The sequence below is a fragment of the Oreochromis aureus genome, linkage group 20 (assembly GCF_013358895.1).
Source record: "Oreochromis aureus strain Israel breed Guangdong linkage group 20, ZZ_aureus, whole genome shotgun sequence".
Lineage (NCBI taxonomy): Eukaryota > Metazoa > Chordata > Actinopteri > Cichliformes > Cichlidae > Oreochromis > Oreochromis aureus.
In genome coordinates, this window is record NC_052961.1 from 16,015,620 (window position 1) to 16,029,736 (window position 14,117).

The 14,117-nt window shown below is 40.6% G+C and overlaps 1 protein-coding gene across 1 annotated transcript in view; it reads right to left on the reverse strand.

Annotated features, from left to right (window-relative positions):
• nkain4 (sodium/potassium transporting ATPase interacting 4) overlaps positions 1 to 14,117 on the reverse strand; it is a 53,067-nt gene that overhangs the window by 23,790 nt on the left and 15,160 nt on the right. The window contains exons 2-4 of the mRNA XM_031745516.2: positions 9,626 to 9,763; positions 8,362 to 8,442; positions 140 to 340 (exon numbers count right to left, since the gene is read on the reverse strand). Of these exons, the coding sequence (XP_031601376.1) occupies positions 140 to 340; positions 8,362 to 8,442; positions 9,626 to 9,763 (420 nt within the window). The remainder of the gene's footprint in view (positions 1 to 139; positions 341 to 8,361; positions 8,443 to 9,625; positions 9,764 to 14,117) is intronic.

A 14,117-nucleotide genomic window follows, 5' to 3' on the forward strand; every position in this document is an offset into this window, starting at 1 on the left:
TTCCTTTCTATTCTGTTCACATTTAACTCACAAATATCCAACTTACTGTGATACAAAGAAGTCCTGGCCATCTAGACTCAGCGTATGAATGGTATTTTAATGTGCATAATGTCAGCGGGTATTGTTAACTTGTACTCACAGCAACAAGAATCTGTGCCCCACTGTGCATGACCTCGATGTACTGATAGTCCATGAAGCAGCCCATGACAGTGATGTAGGAGTGGCTCTCCGTGGTATGGACCCCAGGAGCCTGTGGCATCTCTCTCCGCACACAGCCGGGGCCATGTTCACTCCACCAGGAATGATGAGCTGAGATGTTAAATGTTAGCAGGTCACTGTCCTGGAAGGAGAAGGAAAAACATTAAATTCTTTTCTAGGACTGTATTCTTTAGTTATTAAGCACATTCATGTATTTTTTTATAAGGAAACCAAGGCTGGCTTTCAAAGCAACCAAAGCACTGATGCTCAAAAGGCAGGGAGCTTAACTTTGGAAACTTACAGGAGCTGTTGGAAGACTTTTTATGGTTGTACTCCTTTGCTCAAAGGGTTGGTTCATAAAATTACAAACAAGCATCTTTAGACTGCTAATGACTCTCCAAAGCCTTACTTATGTTAGCGCTGGATTGAGCTGGTTCTCAAAACACAATATAACAACACGTTCACCATCTTTCCTTAGTGTGCTAGCATGTCAACGTTATGCCAGTGCAGCTCTGATAGATAGATAATCACAACCAGAAAAATGTGGTTTAAAAAAACCCTTCAGGCAAACATAGTGGTGACAAATATTACACTTCATCCAGCTGCAGAGTGTCTGATTTATTTGAAGGCAATCCCTCAAACAATTCAACACTAACGTTTTAGTGCAAAAATCCTTAAATGTTGACCTCACTGTAGCATTACAGGGAACATGAAGGGATTGCCAAGGTACACTCATCAACCACTTTATTAGGTACACTTTGCTAGTACCAGTTTAGACCAACTTATGCTTTCAGAACTGCTTTAAGTCTTTGTAGCATAGATTCAACAAGGTGCTGGAAACATTCCTCAAAGATTTTGGTCTATATTGATGCATTACACAGTTGCTGCAGATCTGATGTAAATCTCCCATTCCACCACATCCCAAAGGCGTGCTATTGGATTGAGATCTTGTAACTGTGGAGGCCATTTGAGTACAGTGGACTCACTGTCCTGTTGAAGAAACCAGTGTGTGTGATTTGAGTTTGTGACATGGCGTGTTATCCTGCTGGAAGTAGTCATAAGAAGATGGGAATGTTGTTGTCTTAAAAGGAATGGACATGGCCAGCAACAAGACTCAGATAGGCTGTTGCATTTAAATGATGTTCAGTTGGTACTAAGGGGTGTGCCAAAAAATATCACCCACACCATTACATCACCACTAGTCTTAAACTTTGATACAATCCAGAATGACATAAATAAAATGAAATCCAAATTCTGAAAACAAGCAGTCTGGTCATTCTCCTCTGATCTCTGTCCTTAACTAAGAACAACCTCCCAAAGAACTACCATTCACTAGATAATTTCTTTTCCCAGTACATCAGCAGTTTCTGAAATACTCACACCAGCTCGTCTGGCACCAACAACCATGCCATGTTCAAAGTCACTTAAATCACCTTTGTTCCATACTTAGATTTGAACTTCGGCAGGTTGTCGTAACCATGTCCGCACACAGATGAACACATTCATCTAATACAGTAAGTGACCGTACATCACATGTATGTCAGGTATTTAGTATGAGCACATTTTCATGGCATTTTATACTGAGTGGACTGAACTTGTCATATCTCATGTGTGACAAAAAACACATTCTACCACTTAGAAAAAGTGCGATCTCTCCATGTAAACAGCTATTGTTTGTATTATTTTTTTCAAATTTCTGCTTCCATCACTATATTTGAGGTAAATAAAAGAGCATTTATAGTTTAAAAACATTAAAAATGTCATGAATTCAAATCATCTATAGGCTTTTCCAGAAGCTGCTTATTTCTCAGGATAACTTAGAAACATCTCAGTCACTTTTTTTGGAACTACTTTCTGAAAAAAAAAAAAAAGCCCAACATAAATGATAATATTAACGCCATCTTTCTGTTGACATCTTAAAAATGCACTCCTCTCTCTGGACCTCAGTTGTCTTGGGTTGAACAGAGAAATCTTAAGAGGCTTATATTCTACATTTAATCGAGTAAAATCAAAAACAACTGCCAGGCTAGACAAATAATATTTCAGAATTTGGCTGAACTAAATATTATTAATATGTCTTATTTACATAAGTCTCAGCCAGGAGATCTGCTGTTTATGTGAGGTTTATAAATTCTTAAGCCATACTACAGCAATACTGCAACTTTTGGAGACAACTTTTTTATGCATACAAGTCTGCACGGTGTTGCTCAATTTTTACACAACCATATGAGCTCATGGACACACACACACACACACAAATCAATACCGCGATACAGCAATCTAACCTTGCATCTGCCCCTCAGTGACAAGACATGCATTATTAACGTTGCCAAGTGCTGTCAGGAAACATCTGATTCCTATCAACCCCCACTGGCACATACATGGACACATCAACAACACATACATCATAATATAACCAGATTTTAAGAGCAGTGGCAGAACACCGCTCAGGAACACCGATCTTCCGGCTCAGGATCCGGATGTTTGGGGGTCCAGTCCCCAGAATCTTTAGTCCACATGCCAAGATATCAAATCTAAATATGCACCTAAGACAGGCATTTTTGTGTGCGTGCATAGAAGAAAGCACAAAAAAAATGTGTGTGAATGCGGCTCGCAGTGTTAGAGCACATTGAGTGGTCAATAACACCAGAAAAGTGCCACATAAACACCAGTCCATCTGTGCAGTCAGCAGCAAAGTCTTCAAGGAGTCAGAAAAAATATTAATCACGATGCTGATATTATCCCTCTTTCTTCTTGTAGATTACCTATCATCCCTCACAGTTTCTTATTTTATTTTCCCATCATTCTGTCATTTTCTCAAACAGTCACAAAGACAAGGACAGCTGAAGGTCAATAGGTAGGATTGTGAAGACTAATGACTTGACATATGCCACTGATGGATCCTGCAAGCTAAGGAAACCATCTCTACCCCAGCTGTAGCCAAGCTCACAACTGCATTACGTCAGCAGTCGATACTGAAGAGGCTTTGGGCAACTTACTGTCAGGAGTGTTATTGTTATGCTTCCAGCACCCCAAAGCACAAATCAATCCCCCCCGTATCATAGATTTAAGATTAGTCTACTGATGTTACTCAAACTATTTTCTCTAACAAAAGTCAATAGAGATTTAGAGACAGCTCTGTTAGAGGAATACTAGAAACACGAGGCAGTCTATGAGGCTAAGCGTCGAAATTAGGCTCTTATTTAATTTGTCGTTTGTGAAATAAAAAGATTAGAAACTATGCTTGAGTGATCGCACTGGGGAAATAAACCTGAGTACTGAACTAAATGCTTTAGATTCTTCTAGTTCTGATTAGTCTCGAATTTACTTAAATTTCACAACCGTGAGCACGCACAGTGAGCCGCATATTGATTCATGAGCTGGAAAGAAAGTGCTCACGGTGGTCTTCTATCATCTCTAAAACACAGTCAGCAGACACAGTGTGTGCTGGGGATGAGTGAGAGAGAGAGGCAGAGGGTAAAGTTTCACACTCCGTTCACACTTAGATGGATCGATATGAAAATTTGTCCACATTATTGTTTTAAGATAAGAAACCAGGAAAACAGAGGGGAAAAAACACTTAATATGTTTGCCCTTGTTGGCTTTAAATACACATTCAGCGTATAACTAGTTTATCTTAACTTATGTTTTAATTTATGTGTAAAGACTGTTTATCAAGTCTGAAAAGTTTGAGCTAATCATGGCTCAGAAGTACATCCACTTAATCTAAAAACAGGCAAACGTCTGAGCTGTAACACTTACATGCAATTCCTTTTTTATATCCACCAAGTAACCTGACACACTAAACATAAACAAAGGTCAATTAAAACCAAAACGTCAAGCCCATCCAGCTAACAATTCATCACAATATACAGGTTATTGTGATGTGTGAAGTGCACAGAGACAGTAATAGATTTTGTTGTAACAGGTTGGCTGTATTGCACAAATTAATGAGAATTTATTTAAAAAACCCCCCAAAACTAATGGGAAGTCGAGGGAGCTCACAAACAGTCACATAAAGGAGAAATTAATCCTGTTTAACTAACATCTGACCGATGATGTAGGAGGAGCCGGGATTTTTGTGAATTGTGGAAGGATGGACAACAGACTGCCCATCACAAAAGCTCAAAAACTGTAATTTGTGATCAGCTGCTTTCGTCAAAATAAATTAAGCGATCACAGAGGTAGGCATATTTATGTTAAACACAAAAGTAGAGTTTTCAGATTTATAGTCTTATAGGAAGAATAAATAATTGTCCTTTCACTTTCAGACCAGATAAAACTAAGATTAGGAAAGTATTTACTGGAAGTATTAGCCAATATTAGTCACATGTCAACTTCGGACAGTGTCAGCAGAATCAGGTTTGGACACTATCTGAGCTGCGTTAAATCTACAGGTTTGATTTAGGCGAGAAGCTGCCAGGAACGAGTCAGAACAAAATGTTTTCTTTTATGAGTTAAATTGAACATTACACAGATTTTGTACTAGACATCTGGCTGGCTGAAGTCTTTTTAATGTGTGGTCCAAGAATTTGGACATTTTTATGTACAACCCCTCTGAAAAAAAATTCAGGAAAAAATGGGTAAAATGTCAACTTTCTGTGAACCAGAGTATCTCATGTGCAAAGCATGAAAGAGAATTAAGACTGTGAATGACCAGGGACTCTTTAAAACAGAGGTGCGTGCAGAGTAGCAGGGGTCTGTCTGTCAGTCTGTGCTGTACCATGGGGGAGGGGATAAGGGATCAATAGGAGGTGACAGAGCATGTGGCATATGACTCTGACAACCTGCCCCCTCACTTTGAGGGCCTGGCTAGCACACACCACTCACACAAACACATGCACACCCTCCAGTAAAGTTCTGTCAACATCACTCAGAGCAAGCCAGACAAAATTAGCTGACGCTGTTTTATGATAAAATGTGTTAGGGTCCTGTGTGTCAAGTTTGGCCATGCATGTGTGCATGGGACGTGGTTGTGTGTGTGTGTGTGCTCCATTAGCCAGCCTTCCTCCTGGCCACCATATGCAGAGCTTGGAGCCCAGGCCGGCTCCATCTGTCGGGTTAATGCCCAGCCTCAGCCCCGAGCAGCTGTCCCCTACAAGCCTCATTATTCTAGCAGGAACCATGCAAAACCTCGAAACCGCCACACGCACACACAGTGGACGCACAAAGACATTCGCAGTGAGAGACAGACACAATTGATGGAGCCAAGGACTATCACACAATGACAAAGTCGCCAGAGCCTGCCTGGGAAGGTGTTTCTGAAACTCATTTTGGCTGTCTGAGCAGGTGTCAGATGAACACTGCCGACAAGAATTCATTATTCTCAACGGTCAAGCCTGCAACTGGACAAGCTACCCATTAGTGGAGAGGAGAGGAGAGGAGAGGAGAGGAGAGGAGAGGAGAGGAGAGAAAAGGGAAGGAGAGCAGAGGATCTGCATTTTCTAGGCTTTATACATTTGGAATAAATAAAATATATATTTATATATCAAAGGCACAATGAACAAAGTGAAAACACTTGGAGAAAGAGGAGGGGGGGTAGAGTGAAGGTGACAACCCAAACACTTGCCTTTGTGTGGTTGAATACCAATTTGATCTGTGCTGAGGAACCACAGGGGATCCAGCCACAGAGAACTCAAAAGTGTGCATGTGTGTGGGTTTCACACTGCTTTGGGAGGGGATTGTTCCTGATTATTTACCTATTACATTTAAGCTTCCACTTGAAACACAGCAGGGTAACCCACAGGTCGACAGAAACGCACCAGCCAAATATAAGAAAGCACACACATACATGCACACACACATGCTGGGGGGGTTGCTGTTGTGGGTGAATATTGTACAGAATCCTCAAGGGAGTGATTTATTGTTCAGAGAGTGGAATCATAGATGGCTGTGTCACACATTCATTATACACTGCAAGTAATTGTGTTTACTCTGGCTTCACTGTTATTCTCACCAAGGCCTTCGGGCTTGTTCAGGCAGAAAAGACCTGGCGGCAATGCATCATATCTAATTAAAGCTGAAATATATGTTCAGTGCCGATAAAGCTCAAGAAGCCTTAATTATGCTTTTATATTACATGGCAACAATTCTTATAGGCGCAGCCTGGTGCAATAAAGCAACAGCACTGGCACAAGGTCAAAATGAAGCTGAATCATTTTCAGGAAAACTATTACTTGAGGCTTTTTTTGTGGCTTTTTTTTCCAGAGAACCATCTTTGCCTTCACCTGTCCTGGCTTTCAGGACAACTGCACCCTTTCTCTTTTGGAATTTGTAATCAAACCTCAAATTTGAAAACACTAACAATTTAATTAGCTAGCCTTTCACAGAGATTTCACCCTCTGTCCTCGAGTGGAATGAAAAGAATAAGATTTTATACCTTATCTAAGTGTGGTTTTTGAAAACAAATGCCTTCCAACATGGTTAGAGAACACACCTACCAGAACCTGACAGTTACCCTTACAGGATTTAACCCATTCTCTGCTCATCATATCAACACAGTCTGCACCAGACTGAGACAACTCAAACTGATCACCTGCAGAACAAAAGCGTCAACAAAAAAGAAATCCAAAACAATTTTAATGGGCTTAAACAAAAGCAAAGGAAAGAAAGCAAGGATTCAAGACATCCAGGTCTGCATCTGGTAACATAACTAAAGTGAGGCATATGTACACATTATAGCTCATTGTGCAGAAACTCTTGTACATAGTCCGGTCTAAAAAAAAAACCCATCAATGTATTTTCACTTAAACAAGCAGCTGCTTTTTATGTGCATTAAAGCTATATAAAAATTTAACAGTGCTGACAGTTTAACCAAAAGGCATTTCCAGTGGAAATGGCCGCATTATCCTGAGCATAACCATGTATAATATCCACAAAACTTAAAAAGAGGTTATACACACACAATAGGGTAAAATCATGTTGAAGCACAGTACGTATTACTCCATGAGGCTCCTGACTATGGTAGCCGTAATGCTCCGACAATCCATCAAGAGTTGCAGCTTCGTAGCTTGCCAAAGTCGTATTAAAACTAGTTCTGTCAGCGTTAATCTCATTAAAATGACGTTAACGCCATAACCGCGTTAACGTGGCAAATCTCCGTTAGCTAGTTAACGCGGATCGCCCCGTGCGTGGGGCTGGACGGCGCTAATGCGTTGACGCTGTGCAGCCCCAGGTTTTTCGGCCCGCTTGCATGTTCTACCAAAAATTGTGCTTTGGTGGGTATCTGACAGACGAAAACCAAACCAGTTCCACACAACTGAAGTTGGCACAATTTTTACAAACCAATTCTGGTTCATCTGTTTCATTCAACGATCCGCTTTCGCCCTTCTCATTCTCCGTCGCCGCCATGCTTTTTCCGCCATGTGCGTATGAAAACAAAGGCATGCGCGTTTTACACATATTCTATCGCAATATTTCATTTTCTTATCATTGCCTAACATTATACCGGTATTACTGTGAACGGTATGATATGGCCCAGCCCTACGTAACAGTTTATCTTCTGCATATAATTAGGACAGTGATTACCCGTTTGACCAGAGATATATTTGAGGTGGTCTCTTACTGATCTTTTGGATCAAGGGTTGGATGTTTGGTAGGTATAGCACGGATCCATATCTGTAACGGAGGGGTTTTCAGGTGCATTAAGAATCATGCCATTATAGATGTAGACTGGGCTGCAGCTCTCAAACACAGGCCTACTCCCTCACCAGCCTGAAACCTCGACAAGCCTTTGCCACACATAGACTTTACTCGGGCTGAACAGTCAGTTATATAAATATATTTGGCAAGTTAACTTATGATTTTTATTTTTGTTTTATCATTAGTGCTACAATGGATTTCAAACAACACCATCACTCATATTTTGAATGTATATTCCCGGCCCTTTCTCTCTCATATTTTCGTTGCTAGCTGGCTCGCTGACCAGGTTTGGCTACTATGTTACTCTCTTATTTAGTACTCAAAGTATTTGGGGTACATCTTACAAGTCACATTTTTTAATAATTCATTTAAAAAAGTGGGACTGTTTCCTTCCACCTGCATGTGCACATACATGACTTTACAAAGATTTATCTCAGGTACAAACAGTAATGCTTCAATGGGACGAAGACACATGAAGGAAAATCCTGAGAAAACAGCAGGCTGGAATTTTGACAGTCTCACCTTGGACAGGCCTCCTACTTCCAGGTAAAAACAGATGACGAAGACGTTCCAGGCTACCCAGATCGCGGCCCATACCGTGTACTGAAGGGGAATAAAAAACTGTTTAGCTGGAGGGAAAATAGAAGACAAATATGACAGCTTCAAAATAAATGGCAGGCGGGATGAATAAGGTAGTAAACAAAGAAAAGGTTGCAGCCACTGGGCTTTCAAACCTACATAGCTCTATACACATGCAGACACTATACACACACACAAATTTATATGGAAGACCTCTTTTTTTTTCAAGATGCCAGTAAGTTCAGCAAGTCTATCTGAGCCCTAAGGGGGCTGCAGGTTTTTAAGAGCTGAGTGAAGCTCAAAACTAAACCATTTCTAAAATTGTACGCTTAGACAGCCAACTGTTGACAGCTACAGAGTGCTACTGAGCGGTATTCACTGACAGACTCATCACAGTGAAGATTGTCAAATCCTCTGACTCATGATCAACTGTGTGTTTAAAATGTCAGCGAAAGAGTAAAGGGCAAATCAGCACCCCTGTAAAAATGTACGTGTTAGATCTCAAAACCCCTTAGCTTGCACTCTTCCATTTTCCATCTGACAATAGACAATGGCTGAAACTTTTCCTCCTTCCTCCCCTCCCTTCAATTCCTGCTTCCTCTGTGTCTTCATTTTATCCTGCGTGGCTTCTGTCTATCCTCCCCTGCCTCTTTTTATTTATTCTGTTCTCTGTATCTGTTGCACACTCCTCCAGTCTTTTCCTGTCATTAACATCACCATCTGTGCTTCCACTAATGCTGCTCAGAATAGGCTTTTAATGCCTTAGATGAACGTTACATTGTCAAATAAAAACCGAAGTGCGTAAAAGTGCATTTATAAAGCCTTGTAGTGGTGCTTTCTGCCAGAGTAATGAACAAGCTGCATATGCATTCCACTGAGCTTTAAAGAACGACCTTCTCTGTCCCCAAACTTGAAGCCGTGTATAAATCTGATGAGCTCCTTAGTGGCCCACCACCCCCTCAAGATCCCACCCCCTTTAATTAGGCCTAATTACCAAGGGATTAGAGTGATTTAAGGGTGTCGCACAATGCACAAAAGAGTGCAGCACAATTGAAAAGCAACAACATGTCCGAGCTATGGTACATGCACAGACTGAGAGCAAATGCAAAGTGATGCAAAACCCCCACAAAAAATAGGATTATTTGAGAGACTGTACAGAGTTTCAGCTGAACTGCAAGACAAATGTGATTTATTTATGTGCACTCACCACTACAATGTAGCGTGGCCGGTACTGGATAGTGCCAAAGAGGCCGAGGATAACGATGATGATGTGGAAGAAGTTGGCAAGGATGGGGGCCCACTGGTAACCAAGGAAGTCAAAGACCTGTCTTTCTAAAGCCAACACCTAAAGGGTGAGAAGAAGAAGAAGAAAGTCAGGTTAACATGCAGTGGAAGAAAACCGTCTTTCTCGAGGCTGCAGGGAACTGCAAGAAATGAAACCTGATTACATAAATCCGGAAAAGGGAAACGTACAAAAACACCAACGGGCAATAATTAATAATAAGAAAGAATCAAGATAAACACTACAAGCCTGTGCTGCTCTTGGTTTATTGAAGACAACACGTGTCTCCCTCAAAGGAACTGGCCAACAATCCATACTGAGCCACTTGACATGAACAGCTTGAGAGTTTAGCCTCAAACGATGGAAGCACCCAGGGTGGGGTGGTAGTGGGGGGGCAGAAGTTTTATAAAATAAACAATGACAGATTTATTGATTCAACCCCTGCTGAGCCACGGACTAGATCACTATTTCCAACCTTTCTGCCAACGCCTGCCAGGAATGAGAATGCTCTGGGAACTTTATGGGAGGTGAGAGCCTTCCTTAATAATACCACTGCAGTGAGCTTACAAACAACATGCACCAATATGTTCTCATGCACAAGAAAAGTAAAACCATCTACAATTTTAAAAAAAAGAGGAATTCCACAGTTTTCCCAGTAGAGACTAATCAATCTTACTCCTGCATCAATAATGTTTAAGGCTAGTTACGTTTAAATAAAGATTTGTTCTTGTATGATGTCTTTCTTTGGTCTTTGCTTTATTTCTTCTTTTTTTTGAAGAGGACATCAGTCTCTTTCACCTTTCTTTGTAGCTCCAATCTTTCTGTGCAGTATTTTGTAGCATGAAAAAACACAAAACAAAGCAAGCTGAACTTTCAAGACTAGCAAGCCCTATTTGCATCAACGCAATTAGCATGCCATTTGCTGGAAAATACAGGGAGAGGGTGCAAACCGCTTAATTAAAATTCCATTGCCAATCCAATTCCACTCCATTCCCAGTGTGTGTGTGTGTGTGTGTGTGTGTCTCAACCAATGATGTGTTTCGTTGTGTGCTGACATGTCATTTACAGCCAAGCGCTTGAAGATGGATGAGAGAGGGAGAAATCTTGTTGCTGCCTCAAAGATAGGAAGAAACCATCAAGCACACACACACACACACACACACACACACACACGCACACACCACACTCCATACACCACGGTGGCTGCGCTCCTTGATGTAATGGAAATGTTACTAGAAACTCAATGAGACATTGTGACAGGCAGGGGAGGGAGAAGATCAAACACTGAGTGATAATTAAAAATGAACGAGGGGAATAAGTCCACAGGCAGGGTGTGAAGTGACAAAAGGGGGAGGTGAGTGAACTGCATCAAACCTTACCATGCCAAAGCCAACGAATATCTCCACAAACAACAGATAAAGCTTTTCACATGGAAACAGGACAACAGACAAGAAAAGATGGCTAGAAAACTGAGACAGATCGGGCGAATGCTGGGGAAATACATGGTATAAACTCAGAGAGATGGGAAAGGATAAAGGGAAAAAAAAAAAAATCACAAACAGCATATGCTAATGCAAGACGACTGAGCCCCCCCAACTCTCCTGATAACTTCTGTCTATCCCAGAATTGAGAAAGCCTGGAGGGAATGAATAAAATCCGGAGTCATAGATCTTCTGGCCAGCTCTGGGTCACGGTTAGAGAGCTAAATAAAACTGATGCACGAGGACTTCAGCAAAAATTAGACGCAGCTATAGGCTGCAGTTAATTTGTTTGAAGTGTTTGCCGGCTTGACCCAGACCCCATTATTGGAGTTATAATTCAGCTATGACTTTTAGATGCACGTCTGGATAAATATCTGAATTAATCCCTCCCTATATTTTGTGAAGACATAAGAGAAGGTTAATAAGAATCAAGTGCTACTCCTGCATCACACTGGCTACAGTCAAACATGAAAGAGACCCAGTTTTAAGCCTGATCAATGATCTTAATGAGATACCTCAGGCCGATCAATAATAAATTTTAAATTTTAATAATAAACTTAATGGAAGACAAGCAAACATGTACTGTTTGTGGTTTTAAAAGAGCTTTTTAAAACAGGCTCTTGAAGTTGATACAGATGACTTTCTAAAAAGCAGCTTTTTTAAATCCATAATTGATTGTGTAATGGTTAAATGAATTAATGCACTGTACTTCTCATGTGGCAGGATGGATATCAGCTCTGGTTATCCAGGCTTGTGCTCCAGGCCGATGAACACAAAGTCCTGCAGTCAATCACATGAAGGACACACAATCACATGAAAGAGCTGCACTTTGAGGTATCTTGCACTCGTTTGCTGCCTAATGATAGCCTGTATATTAGTCCATTGTATGGTGGTGTGAGGTATAACCCATCTCCCTGTCAGCCTTCGTCAGCTCCACAGGGAAAGCCTGACATTTTGTTATACGTTTTTTTTCTTTTTCTCCCATTTCTCTTGTCCTTTCAGTTGAGAGGAAGTTAAGATTGCAAAACTTTTTGCTTTGGTCTGTTTATCCAGTATTCACTTTACATTTGTTCTGCTCTCGGTTACTTGTGCTATATTTTTTTTTGCCAGGATTCTCCCTGAGGTTACAACTGAGCTTTATTACTGTTGCAAGAAAATGTGAAATAAGAACAAATTGACTTCTCATATTTTTCATCTAGTTATATGTTACTCCGAACTCCCCAAGCACCCTTGATCTCAAAATAATTATCTAAGTGGGGGAGTGAAATGTGGGTGGGGTGGGGGGGTGGAGAAGAAAAGAAATAACGGGAGGAACAGATGATACAGCTCCCCCAAAATGTTGTCCGCTAATCCTGGTGGAAGAAAAAAAAAAAAAGAGATCAAATTCTATTAACCAGCTTTTATTCTCTTTGGCTAGATAAGTGAAAATAGCCCCAGGGTCTTATCTGCGTGTACTTGGTACAATTTCTGAAAAGGCTAAAAGAATGAGGAAAAGTCACGAGGTAATTTTAGATATTTTCTTCATTAAAACTTAGCATGTCTATCGGTTTAGAGAACACAGACTGCAGTCAAGTCTACCGTCTTTCAGTTCTAAGGCTTTATGCATAACAACGTAAAATAAAAGCACAATAAAACCAGGTTTAAATTAGACATCAGATGAACAACAACACATGATAAATGGCTGTGTCAGTTTTTAAGTTACGCAAAATGCAGAAGCAGTGAGGAAAAAGTACACCCTATGATTCAGCAGCTTGTAGAACCACCTTTAGTAGCAATAAGTTGCTGTTCCTGTATGACTTTATCAGTCTCTCACGTCACTGTGGATGAATATTGGCCCACAATTCTTTACAATATTGCTTCAGTTCAGTTCAGGTTTGCAGGCATTTATTTCTGCACAGCTCTCTTACGCTCCTACAGCACTTCAGTCAAGTTGAGGTCTGGACTTTGAATGTGGCCATTGCAACACCTTAAATCTTTTCTTTTACAGCCAGTCTGTTGTAGCTTTTCTATTGTGGTTTGCATAATTGTCCTGTTGCTTTAGCTGTTGAACAAATGGTAAACAGAAGAGTTCATGATCAACTCAATGACTGTGGCTGTAAAACAAGCCTGAATCCTGATGTGCTATGTGTGCTTTTCCAGATGTGGTAATGCGTATTGTGGCAAACATCTCCACTTTGGTTTTGACTATCCAAAGGACATTGTTTCAAATGTTATGTTGTTTGTTCACATGAAACTTTGTGAACAAAGTTGTCTTTTTAGAGACAAGAGGCTTTCTCCTTCTAAACAAAGCATATTTGGTCAGTCTTTTTCTAATTATACTGTCATAACCTTCAACATTTCACATGCTAACTGATGTCTGTAGAGTCAGAGTTGTTGCTGCTGGGTCACACAGCGTGCAGTGTTGCACACTCTGATCTTTGGGTGAATTTGCTGAGATACACACTCCTTTCTCTCTGTAAAATGATGGACTTGAAATTGTCTGGAAATGGCCTGTTAACGCTTCCTAGATTGATGGGCAGCAGCAATTGCATCTCTAAGATCATTACTGATGTCTTTTCTCCTTGGTATCATGTTAACAGACAGTCGAATGCTCCAAACAAGCAAAATCCCAAAACTTCTGCTTCTATAGAGACGCTCAGGCTTGCTGATGATCACTGAATCAAGTGCATTTAATTAGCAGCATCTGGCTGCTACTTATCCTCTTAATTCCTAAGGAATCAGTGAGAAGTTTTTCACTCACTGCGTCTGCATTGTGATTTAGGTTTTGTTAAATTGTTTGACGTTGTATTTACCTGATTTTAAGACTGGCAGATTTTTTTTATTGTGTCCTAATACTAAAACCTTAGAACTGAACTGGTGTACTTATCTTTTATGTATAAAAGATGGGTGTTGCATTTGGGTTTCAGAAGCAGCACCAAACAGAAATTGCCTTAATG